Below are 12,872 nucleotides of genomic sequence, written 5' to 3'. Positions count from 1 at the left end.
TAGTCATGGATGACAAAGCCCTGCTGAAGCTTTCGTTGTCACCTGCTTGTTTATTGAGGATGTACCTTTGATGCTTGACCAGCAACTGAGTTAAGTCCATGGGAGTTTTCTCAGTATCTTTTGTAACGGTAAGTTTGCATCCTTGGCAAAATACACGGGCAGTATCTAACTTCAGCAATGAATAACTGTTGTCCGATTACCTTGTAAGAGTATCTGGAGGTTCACACCAAAAGCAAAACTGTGATGATCTCAGTGCTTGCCAGCAACACGCAATGCCCGTTAATGTTTGCTCATATTCCACCTTCCTATAACACCACTGGCTAGGAGAGTATAATGTAGCCAGTGCAGCTAGACACTCTCTCCTTAAAGGAAGCTGACATGCCGTCAAGTTCCGTGCTCTCGCTGGCATGGATCTCAACTGTATCCAATAAAATCTAAGTGTTTTTTTCAAGACTGTTTTAAACAAAAAATGTTATATGAAATTTAGTAGGCTAAATCTCAGAAAAATAAATGTAATTTTCCATTACTTCTACTGATGTATTAAATAGATTGGCAATGAAATACTGAACCTTCCTTAAAAAAAAAAAAAAAAAAAAAGAAAATCACTCCTAGGTTTAAGTTTCATTTCTGTGTTGGTGAAACAGGAGAAAGGGAACTTAGATCACTTTGCAGCCTTCTGTTTTTTCATAAAACACTTGACTCAAAAAAAAACCAAACCCAAACTCTATGTGAAAACATATCTTCTTTTTCCATTTGTCTGTGCAAATTCTTCTGGAGAAATAAAAATGTTACTGCCCAGATCCTCAACAGAGAGTTTCTCCAAGAGAAGCATTTCTTTGCTGACCTTCGCAGTAAACAGAACTTAAGCAGAGACAACACTGATAAAATTTTCCCTTACTGTCACCATCTTCTTACATACAATTAGGCAACTTGCTAGATGATGTATGTTGATATTTAAATCCTGACTATAAGCCATACCTTTATTCTAATGTTCTCAGTTTCACTACGTTTCACATCATAACAGCATATTGAGTACCTAAGTCAAAAAAAGCAGCAGTGTTAAAAAGCAGGTGCACTGACTGGAGTAATGTGGGTGTTTCCAAGAGATCTTCCTTCTCTTACACGACATGTGAACAATCTACATTCTTCAAAGAAAAATGGAAGTCCAGTTGCCAAGAGAAGCTATCCATCCAAGTATAGATAAGAAAATAGAGATAGTTTAATATAGAAATAGTTAAACACAGATAACAGGCAAGAAAGAAGTAAATGTACCCAGGGGAGTATGCAAATATACTAAAGTTATGCCTCTGCTTACCAGCTTATATTTTGAGATATATGTGGGCCTGCTCAGCAGCTACTGAGCTGATCACAAAACTGAACTTAAGTTCTGTTTCTGCATTGTTTTGCAGGTTAACTATAATTCAAAAAATCTGGCATCATTGTATGAATTTGCAGCAAATCCTTTCTCTGTGATGCTGAACTACATTGTACTATACAGATTAGTAGTACCTTAAAAGAACCTCCTTCTCCAGCAGTCATGGTGCTTTAAGACTGTTGTATTCCAGGTAGTATTGAAACACCAATGATTTTCTTTTCCTCTTGTTTAATCAGGTCACGCTCCCCTTGCTACTGTATCAGGAATCAGTAAGCTGCAGTGCTCTTCAGTGCACGCTCTTCCTTATTTTCGTGGGTCTTGCAGTCGTCTTCCCCAATTCTCTTCAAAGAATAACAGCGTTAAACGCTTTCATCCATCATCCAAATCAGCCCGAAGCAAACGGCTTTGCTTGCACTGAGATCTTCAGTATTTGGGAAGGGACTAGCTTATTTCAATTGCAGCCACCTCAAGTAGTAATTAAATATGACTTCCTGGTACCCATCAACACTTCACTGCTTTCTGATCTTGTATGTCTGGTCTACAAATATCTTAGAAGAAAACACTCCAACTGTCCCACTCAGATTTAGGTTTGTTATGCTCATTTTAGCAGCCACCACAATAAAATATGCAGCTTTTGCATCTATCTTTACGAAGTAGGCTTTATTACACAATTCAGCAGAAATGCACAGACAGTTAATACTTACAGCAAAATTATAATGTTTGAATATAAACTTTAAAGAAACCAAAAGGAAACCCAGAAACCACAGTATTTATTTTATGTAATTTTGTTTAAAAGAAAAATAATGAGCAGGGTTCATGTGAACTGATGAAAAGTAGAACAGCTTACAGAACCAGGACACTGGTTTCATCACTTTTTTCTTCCCCAATACCAGATGTCTCACTGACATGTAAATGAAATCTCAGTATTACAAATAGCCTCATTTTTGAAAGACAATTTACAGCCTTTTATATGCTCTGTGATGCTAAGCTGCTAGTTCCCAACTCCCTTCTGACTTTTTCTTCCTTTACCCCACAGCTTTCTTGCAGTTAAAATCTTAAATTTTTTTCTTAATCAATCCCTTAGTAACAGAGCTATGTAAAGCTGAGCAGTCTCAGGACAGCAAAAACATAGGCCATTGGTCAGGGTTCTAACAAACATAGCTTTGAAAAACTGATCGGGTTTTTCCTTTAAAACAGGATGCGTCATACAAGGGGATAACCCGAGTGGTTGAAACAAGAACGCAAAAAGATGCAGTTACCACGTATTGGTCCTAAAACTCTACAAATCAACAGACTATATAATCATACCCTATAATGAATGGATGAGATTCACTGCTTTCCACAGTTAAGGAAACAGAACTCCACAACTGATACCTGTCAGCTGCCCTTATTTACTAAAGATACCTAAGCCTGTCACCTTGCTAAACTCAAAAATTTCACCCTTGTGCCGCTGCTGACATTCCACAGAGCTGGCAGAATATTTATAGTGTAGGACAACATGAATTATTTTAACTACAACCAAGGCAAAAAAACTGCATCTCTCACAAATCAAGATTTTAATCATTTGCTTTTGAACTCATTATCTGGACAATCACGTAGCTATAGGTATTTCTGTTGGAATAAATATGGTTGTATCTCCAAGGACAAGCTGAATTAATGCATTATATAAGTTATTTGATAGGCTTTTTTAGACCGGACTTTTACATGCTTGTTAAAATCAGAATGGCTAAAGTAAAAGCAAACTATTTAGAGTGGAATATCATCAGACATCATTGGTATTAAAGGAATGTTTTAATTTACACAAGAAGATTCAAAGATAAATACTAAGTATATTTACTGCCATACAAGCCAACAAATACGCAAACAAGATGAAGCCCAACATACTTTATGGGTCTGTACTCAAACCTGTGTTACTGGACCTTATACTGACAGCAGAGAACCGCACCTGGGTTTTGAGGAGTATGCATATGTAAGTATGCATCAGGCAAATCTCTTCTCCATGCCTCCCCCAACACTATTACATTTACACCTTTTGATGCGAAGACACGGAAGACGTTATTACCCATTTGCTAAACCTATGGTCCACAAAAAGCTGGGGAGTTCACCACGCTCTTAAAATTAACCATAGATACGTCTTATACACGTACGTACCTCCTCACGGTATCTAATGGAAAACAGGGAAAGGCAATCTTCAATTTGTAGCTTAATTTTATTTGATTATAAATAAAAGACAGCACATCCACCCCGCACAAGGTTTGCTGACCAGACCGGGTCGTCTCCAGCGCTCCCCGCGGGTCAGGACCGACATTTCTCTTCCCGAGATCGGGCTGAGGAGGAGCAGCGGACGGGAGGACCGGGCGCCGCGCCGCCGCTATCGCCCACCTCAGGCCGCCCAGCCGCCGGCCGTTAACGGACGGCTAACGGCCAGCCCCACCGCCGCCGCCGCCGCCGCCCCAGCACCTCAGGGCGGAACGGCCGCACGCTCGGCCACGCCCCCCCGCCTGCCCTCCGGCTGCGCCTGCGCGGCACGGCCCGGACGGGGGCCGCCGTCGGGGAGCGGGCGCATGCGCCCGGGGGGCCCGCGTCCGCGGCGCTGCGTGAGGCGGGGTGCGTGACGCCAGGCGGGCGCAGGTGAGTGGGGGCTGAGCCCCGGCCGCAGGGGCGCGGGGAAGCGGGCGGCGGTTTGAGGGGGAGCGCGGCGCCTTGCGCCCTCCCCGGCTGTCGCCGCCGCCGCCCCCCCGCCTGCCCCGTGCCTCTCCTTCTTCCCCAGCCGGGGCTGGCGAGGCGCGCCGAGCTGCGGGGGCCCGCGCTCTCATGGAGGACGAAGACTGCCCCGACCTGGTGCCGATAGACGCCGGCGGCGCGGAGGAGGCCGAGTCCAGCCCCGGCAGGAAGATCCCGGTGACGATCATCACGGGCTACTTGGGTGAGGAGCGGCCTGCCCCGCTTCCCTGCCGCGGCGCGCCGCGCTTGCCGGCGCGGGGAGGAGCTGGCCGGCAGCCCCGCCGGCCTCGGTTTGTGGCGTCGGGAAGCCCCTGAGGGAGAGGCTGGGCCGCGACGGGGCTGCGGGGGGGCCCGCACATCGGCAGACCTGTCCCGGCAGGTCTGAGCGCAGCCCCCGTGCCCAGGGGCTGGCCGAGTCAGCGAGACCCTGATGGCCCAGCAGAAAGGAGCCCTTAGCGCTGCTCCCTCAGCGCTCCGCCGCCTCTTCAGCGCAAGGCCCTCCTGCCCCTCCTAGGACCGCGGTTCCAGTTAGATTTGCGGAACGGTTTTGAACAGCTGTATGAGCTCCTGGTGTTGCTTTTGCCAGCCTGATTTCAGGGTCCGATTTGTTCTGATCATGTTTGACAAATCGCTTTTTGCCACTTAATGTGAGAACAGTGTAATGTATTTGCCTCAGTTAAACGCAAACTGAATTGCAATCTTAAAATTTGAGGTTTGGCTCTTAAACCAACAGTTATTGGGAGCTTCAAATATATAAGGTAAACATCAGGTTAAATATAGGATCACCAACGCTGTTCTAAAAGTTGTAGCTTTGTACTGCATCATACTCTCTCACAAAACCTTAAGGGCAGGGGAAGAAGGTTGCTTTACCAAATTCCTCTGTTGTGATCTTGGGCATGGGATGAAACTGTTAGTAATGTGGTATTACAGAAGTTGTGAACACCTTGCTTAACAGTGCCTCGTCTAATGGAAGTTAGTAGCACATCAGTGATTACCGATGAAAAAAGAGCTGGTCAGAAGAAGCATTGGAAGGGAGAAGAGTAAGTGCGCCTTTGGTTAAGAGAAACATAAAAATGAGTTTTCTAGGAAAAGACTGACCAGCTGGTAGGGGACTTGTAAATCAAGCAGTGACAGTTTGTGAATGGAAAACTGTGGGTCTTTTAAAGCTGAGATTTAATGTGCTGATAGTTCCATAGCATCAAATATCTCTACAAATTAATTTTTACAGTGTGATAATAGAATGCAGCGTTCAAGAATGAAAACTTGTGTTTCAGAAGAGATCAGATTTGTATCAAGTGTGCACGTGCACAACAGTATTTGCTTTTTATTTGAAAATTTAAGCTTTTTTTGTAACCTTTTAATAGAAATATGATCTGTCTTGTAGGAGCTGGGAAAACAACTCTTCTAAATTACATACTGACAGAACAGCATAATAAAAGAATAGCAGTTATTCTGAATGAGTTTGGAGAAGGTACGTAAACCTGCAGAAACATTTTTTTTAGCTGTAAAATGAGAAGTACATAAAATTTCTGGAAATCAAGAACATTGTAGTTTTAAATCTATTACTGAAATTATTGACATACATCATAGTATTCAGAAGGGCAAAAAGTCTTTTGGCTAGTGTTCATAAGATACTGCTATGCATTAGTCTGTTCTGTACATAAATTCAGTCCCTCAGAGTCAAGTAAATGGATATATCACCCTGTTGGAAGTGCTACTTTGGAAGTGTCCTACTCCATTTCAAGCAAATGGAAATAAAAATAACGTGTTGGTAGATAATATTTTCTTTTCTTTCCTTTCCCCTCAGCCACTTACAGATCACAAATTATCCTAGACCAAGAAAATGGAGAGATGTGTGCTTTGTGTCTGTGGTTCTCTGAACTCTTTGCTGTCCTCCTCAGGATTTTTAACTGTTATGGATATAATTTTATATCTGTACCATAGTCAGCGTTGCTTACAGTTTGCACTATGTTGGTGGTGTTTTTCTGTTTCTTTGTTTTCATCAACAGAGATGCATGCCACTTTTCTGGTCATGGAGCCTAAAATAAAATGTATAGCCAGAGCCTTTATTTGATATGGAGGTAGAGGCTGACATGCCTTTCTTTTAGCAAAGTTTGTGGCAGTTATGCTGTACTTTCATCCTCTGGGTTTTGGTCTTTGTAGAACCAACCTGACTTTGGCTTTGAAATTTCTCATAAAATGGGAAATATGAATTTCTGAAGAACGTATCAGAAAGATGGTCTCAGAAGAAAAAAATATAATCCAAGAGTAAAAATGTATACCAACTTGAATCTTTCATATCTCTTTTGTAGGCATTGTCATGCAAGTTTGTAAATTAAAATTATTGTACTACTTACATTTACAGGAAGTGCCTTGGAGAAGTCCCTGGCAATCAGTCAAGGGGGAGAACTCTATGAAGAATGGCTGGAGCTCAGAAACGGCTGCCTGTGCTGTTCAGTAAAGTAAGGAATGGACTATTGTACAAGTTCTTACAGTGGGTCTTGGGGAAATTGAGGAAAGGAGAAGACATCCAGGATTTGATTCCTAAAACTGATAGCAGTATTGATTGAGACTTCATTTGTCAGATGAACCAAGAGTTGGAATTTGGGAGATGGAAATTTATTTCTTTTTGTTGCCTTACTGGAATTGGACTCAGTGTCTTCCAGAAAAATAATCTAAATACCAACTTATACACCATTGGGTTGTTGTAGGGTGGGGAGCTCTCCCTCTTCTGTTAGTATTGTATGCTTTTATATAGAGAGCTAAAGGTTCAGGGAGGCTGGAACTAGGACCCAAGTTTCCTAATTTCCACATTGAATACTTCCTCTGTGTTTCTTCCTCTGTATGTTGGTTAATACTTGAATATTGTATACCTCAGAAAGGGTGGAGGGAGAACCTTTTGGTGACCTAATGAAACACAGTATCCCAAATGGTAAGCTGATGGTCACATTAAAAAGTAGGAGTGTATCTGTTTCTTTGACATGTTTTTACCCTGTTTGTTTGAATGCTGGATTGTTTGTGCTAAGTTTGTAATAAAGAGGATGGCCTGTTTGTCCTGAGGATTTGGAAGAACTGGTCCTATGCCTTAAACTGGGATAGTAAGTGGAAAACAGAAGACCCGATTGCATTGTGTTCTACTGGGGTGTAAGGAATGCTGCCATTGCTGCTATGTTTTATATACATTGATTTCTAATGTAAAATGCCATACATTTCTGCTTCAGGCTGACTTCATCAGCTGAGATTTAAGTAAATGGCACATCTTAGTTTTGCTGTAGGTGAGGTGCAAAGGCAGGAGAACATGATTCCGTTCCGCCGCCCCTGCCCTCCACACCCCCCCTTTCTTTTCGTAATCTTTTTGCCAAACCAAATAGTAAAATATTTATACAGCCCTCCTGTCCTTTACAGGGTTTTCAGTGTTTGAAAACAAATCTTTATTTAAATCCCCTTTATTATGCCTATCAGGAGTAGGCAAATACTATTTTCAGACTAAAATGAAACAGAAAACCACAGTTTGCCTAATATTAGAGCAGCAGATTGATGACTGAATTTTCATTGTAGACTGTAAATCCTGACTCAGGTCTTTTCTTTGATGGTACTGACACTGTGTTCTGCATCAGAAGATACATGTTTGTACATGTTTTAGCTTGTTTTGTCTGTTCTCAGGTTTAATTACTTCTTCTTACAGGGACAATGGTGTGAAGGCTATTGAGAACCTGATGCAAAGGAGAGGAAAATTTGACTATATATTGTTAGAAACAACGGGTTTGGCAGATCCAGGTAGTTCACATTATGGTTTTCATAACCATGATAATTATTCTGTTTTTTATGAAGTGCTTATTTGCACACCGGTCAGTTCACTATGCAAAATGTAATATAAAGTGGTGAGTTGTCAGGCACATGCTTTGATTGCTATGTAGACTAAAACTGAGTTGGATAAGGTGCAGAAGCAGGGTTGTGGGTGGGGTTGCTGGGCTGGGTGTTTTGGTTTGGTTTTTTGAACTTGCTCTGAATTGACTCTAAAGCTTAACAAAAATCCAGTTAAAATATATTTCTATTAAGAGAAGACACTGGGCTTGGAGAAGAGACGCAGACTCTGAAACTGGTAGTTTTCAGTAGGCTTTTGCTGTTCTACATTGCTTCTTCTAAAGAAGAAATTATTAGTATCTGATATATTGTTACATTGGTTGTGATGGCCTTATATTTTGTGAGTCATAAAATACACTGCAAAACAGATTAATACATTCTTCTGTTAGGTACAGAGCAATAATAGATCTTACAAATTCCTTGTGTGCTCTTTAGTGATATTTATTATAAAAAGGTGTTTAAACTTGAGCTCATGTTATTAATAGCTATCTAAAACAGTTTTCTCTGAACCATCTCAATTAAAAATGTGTTGTTGATCGAGAGTGATGGAAATTCTTATCAGAAATTCAGTTGTTTCCCATTTAGGAGACTGACACTTTCCAGCTCAAAGCTAAATAGTTGTCATGGTAAAGTAATTTTCTTCAAAAGAAAGGACATTGATTTGGCCTCTGTTACACACAAATTCTATTTGAGTCAAATTGGAAAACTATTAAGCTTTTTGGAAAAAAAAAATCAATAGATACCAGAAAACCATTAGATGTTGTGGCCCTTGCTATATCTTGCATGAGTAAGCACTGTGAACAACTGGCAGGTATTTGGTGTTGATACAGAGTGATGTTTGGAGGACTGCATCTTGTCACTTCAGGTGGAGAGTCTTAGGTGTTAGAATGAGTTTGGTTACTGATTTTTTTTTTTTCTTTTTTTTCTGATTTGCTTAATACTCTTGGACAGCCTGCTGGTAACTAAGGATCTGATAATTGAAAAAACAAAAGGACTGTCATTGCTGTCAGCTCCTCCTGTCCTTCATATTGTGGGACTTATATATGTTAAATTGGTTTGTTTCATAACAAATTATGATTTTTTTTTTTTTAAATAAATATACAGCACATCCTACAGTTGCTAGAATCTGTTTTACAGGGCCATTGTAGCAGGAAACAGGAGTAGCATATTCCTAGGCCATGTGTAGTACACAGATAGCAGGTCACAGATTCCAAGCCCCTGATAGAATGTGATCCCCGTTGTCCAAATACTTATGGATTCTTTTTGCTCAAGACTCGTCAGTTTAGTATGTTCCATTTCACATTCTGAAGAAATACAAATGGCTATACAAAAAAGAGAGAGTGCTACGTGTTTCATTATTCCAGGACCACCTCATCTGGATGGAAATTCAGTGGATGATGAGGCCTATCATGTAAAAGAGACTAGAATCATATAATCACAGAATAATTCTGTTTGGAAGGGACGTTAGGCGGTCTTTGGTGCAACCTCCTGCCCAAAACAGGGTCAGCTGTAAGACAAGACCAGGTTGTTTTGGCCTATCAAGTTATATATTGCCGTCCTCTGAGGATAAACATGACATGACCTCTCCAGGCAACCTGTTCTGTGCCTGCCGTTTCATGGTGAAAAAATATTTTTCTGATATATGTGGTCTGAACCTCTCTTACTTCAATTTACTACACTTGTTTCTCATCCTTCTGCCACAGCCTGGCTCAGTCTGCTGGGTGACTCACCTGTAGGTACCAGGGAGGCTGCTGCTAGGTTCCCCAGAAGCTGTCCCTTCTCCAGGCTGAACGAACCCAGTTCCCTCGCCCCTCCTCACAGGGCCTGTGCTCCAGCCTCAGCTGTCTTGGTGATCCTATGCTGAACTCACTCCTGTATGGGGAATCGCCATGCTGGAAGTGCTAGCCAGATGTGGGCTTGAAAGTGCTAAATGGAGGAGAATAATATCCCTTGGCCATGCTTTTGTTCCAGCAGCCTGGGTGCTTTTGGCCTTCTCTGATCCCAGGGCACGCTGCTTGCCTGTCTTGCTGCCTTCCAGAACCCTCAGGGACTTCTCCGTAGACCTGCTCCCCAGCCAGTCTGTCCCTAGTCTGTACCATTGCCAGGTGCTCTTTTTTCTTAAGTGTATTACTCAAGCTTTTTCGTTGCTGAATTTCATCAGGTTCTCATTGGCCATTCCTTCCTGCCTGGCCAGGTTGCTCTGAAACATAGCTCTGCTGTTAGGTATATCAACTGTTCCTTTCCGAATTCGGTATTCTCTGCAAACTTGACAGGCATGTTTTCCATGCCCTCCTGAGTTCCTGGTAGAGATGTTGAACAGGACAGGTCTTAGGGTAGACCCCTGCAGTACCCTGCTTGCTACCGACTTCCAGGTAGGGTATGACCTGTAAACTGCAACCTTTAGAGCTTAACTATCCAACTGGTTTTACTTAAGTTGTCTTTCCATTCAGACTGGCAATGTTCAAACTTGGTTCCTAGAATATCTTCAAAGACAGTGTTGAAAAATTTGCTGGAGGTGATGTAAATGGCATGCAGTGCTCTCCCCTTGCCCATAGATGCAATAATTTTTTTCACAGAAGGCCAGGTATAGCCTTCACAGATTGATCAGGCATGGTTTACCCTTGTAAACTTCCCTTCCAGTACAATATCTGTTTGCAAATTGGAGCTGCATTAGCTATTTCTTAACTCGATCTATCTTAAAATTGCCTAGAGCCAGAAGCTTTACTGTACAGACCTGAGATAATTAAAGAAAACATTCTTTTCTATACCTGGTTATTCTTGACTTTCTTCGTCCTGTTGATTTATGATGTGAGAAGCTGCATAGGAGAGTTTATAGAAGCCAGTGAAGAAGTGAAGGAGAGAGCTGATTTCTCCCAGATGTGCCAATTCCATTTTTCTTTAACTGTTTTATCTCCTTTTTATCTCCTTTTTTTTTTTTTCTGTGTGTGTGTGTGCACGTGTGTGCACGCGCCATGACGTAGAAACAGTGGCTGCAAGGTGAGGAGAGGGAGTACAGATTTTTTAGAAATGAGGGAGCCTTGGAGTATAGTAATGACAGATAATTGATATTACTGAGTAAAGGTAATTTAGACAACTTACATGCATCTGGAATTGTGAGATTTGTAAAGCTTTTCGTAGCCTTGTCTGTTGATGTGCACACAAGCATAATGCCTTGGTAGCTGTTGTTAGATCAAATGTTTGGTTGGGTATTTCACCTCTGTGATGCTTTCTGAGTTTGGAAGAGCGGAGTTTCAAGTACAGCACTACAAATAGAGTTTTTCTGTTAAATGTTTGAATATTGATAGTTTACTGGAAAATGTCAATTTTGCAACTAAATGTACTGCACTTCTTAGGAGCTGTCGCCTCCATGTTCTGGGTTGATTCTGAGCTGGGAAGTGACATCTATCTTGACGGTAAGAAGTGCAAGCTTGTTTTCCAATGTATTGGCATTCCATATCTGGATTTGGTGTAATGTATCCTTATCATTTAGGGCAAGGTTTCAAAAATATTTGAAATACATGATCTTGGTTCTCACATCCCCAAATTTGACCACAGATGTCCACTTGCTTATTCTGATGCTTGTTTATCTACTTGGTGAGCTCTTGCAGTTTGCTAAATCCGACAAAAGTTGTGTAATGTTTTGCTGAGGGATCAGACATGGAGAGATCTTGATTGTGGTATAACGGGGGAAAAAAACTCTCATTAGTTAGCTGTTATTAAACATTATTTAGGAGTAATATTACAGGTCTCTTTTTTTTTTTTTTTTTTCCCAATGCAGTGTTTCCTAAATTGTTTCATTTTTTCTGAACTCTTGTCAACGTCTGGGCTCCTGCCTTTTTTTTTCTGCCTTCTTTGCCTATTTTACTCTTGTTAGCTCTAGTATTTGCTGTGTTCCATTAAAAATCTGAGTTTACTGTAATACAAATCATCACCATATGTAGTTAAAGAGCATGTTGAATGTTGATCTATTTTTTTTTTTTAATGTAGGAAAAAACGTTACTTTTTGGCTTAAAAAGAATATCCTACTAACACTTTGGTCAGTCTGTAACATACCCATCTAGCCAAGGAAACATGCAGTTGAATAGGAAACAGCTTCCTAAGTTCCTGCCAGAGAATCGCAGATTCCTGGTCACTTATAATCAGAATAACTGTGTACCTCAGTCAGTCCTCTTAATTTGTTTCGATAACCTGTAAAAACATACCTCTGCAAGTTTGCGGAAGAAGGAGGAGAGGCATCCCCCTTGTGAGAATTTCTCTCACCTGGTTTGGTAGACATCTTTTTACCACAGATATGAGTAACAAATAAGAAACTAGTTAGGTGACAAGTCTTTTGTTCAGATACGCTGAAAGCATTGAAAGTATTATAAGCAGTTGTACATGTGATACTGTTGCTTCAGTAGTTTTACAGGAAGTTTATAAGTTGTTAAATTGTTGGCTGCTTTCAGCACATTTCTATTCCGTTTTAATTTTCTCTTTTAGGTATTGTATCTGTTGTTGATGCAAAGTATGGATTGCAGGTAAGTTACTGGATTTGTTACATGGTTTAAAACCACAACGTTAGAACAGCTATTGCAATAATTTTCATTCGGTTCAATTATATTTTTACAATTGCTTTAATTCTTACAATGAATGAGATTGTATTTCAGTTGCTGTGGTACATTAGTACTTATTTTGAATGGGAACAAGGAAGTACTGATATTCATAGGAATTCAGATTCTTACCAACACAGCAGCCTGTTTACTAAGACTTGTCAGGTTGCTAGATACTTGATTCCTTCTAGTTCTATCACTTCACTCAGGAGTCTTAGTTGTATTCCAAACAGGCATTTGGATTACTGTAAAGCAGTGGAGAAATTTGTCTTACGGAATGTCATTGGTCCATGTTACCTGAAAGGAGAGGAGTAAGAACA

General features: G+C 41.1%; 2 protein-coding genes across 9 annotated transcripts in view; one reads left to right on the top strand and one right to left on the bottom strand.

The window, feature by feature from the left end:
* The window catches only part of DOCK8 (dedicator of cytokinesis 8), a 102,313-nt gene extending 98,491 nt beyond the window's left edge, over window positions 1-3,822 (bottom strand). Inside the window, exons 1-2 of one of the 2 annotated variants that reach the window (XM_082337052.1) lie at window positions 3,527-3,822; window positions 1,510-1,716 (exon numbers count right to left, since the gene is read on the bottom strand). The gene's annotated coding sequence lies outside the window, so the exon portion shown is untranslated. The remainder of the gene's footprint in view (window positions 1-1,509; window positions 1,717-3,526) is intronic. The other variant, XM_082337053.1, reaches the window with a different exon arrangement.
* A 104-nt stretch (window positions 3,823-3,926) lies between these two features.
* The window catches only part of LOC309603014 (zinc-regulated GTPase metalloprotein activator 1A-like), a 29,234-nt gene continuing 20,288 nt past the window's right edge, over window positions 3,927-12,872 (top strand). For 6 of the 7 annotated variants that reach the window (XR_014230764.1, XM_082337305.1, XM_082337309.1 and 3 more), the window contains exons 1-7: window positions 3,927-4,006; window positions 4,146-4,301; window positions 5,484-5,570; window positions 6,465-6,561; window positions 7,785-7,876; window positions 11,317-11,376; window positions 12,443-12,480. Coding sequence is in view for 6 of the 7 variants with exons in the window: in XM_082337305.1 (XP_082193431.1) it covers window positions 4,190-4,301; window positions 5,484-5,570; window positions 6,465-6,561; window positions 7,785-7,876; window positions 11,317-11,376; window positions 12,443-12,480 (486 nt within the window). In the remaining variant the exon portion in view is untranslated. The other variant, XM_082337306.1, reaches the window with a different exon arrangement.

Source organism: Platalea leucorodia (genome assembly GCF_965183815.1).
Source record: "Platalea leucorodia genome assembly, chromosome: Z".
NCBI lineage: Eukaryota > Metazoa > Chordata > Aves > Pelecaniformes > Threskiornithidae > Platalea > Platalea leucorodia.
This window is presented reverse-complemented; position numbering and strand designations above follow the sequence as displayed.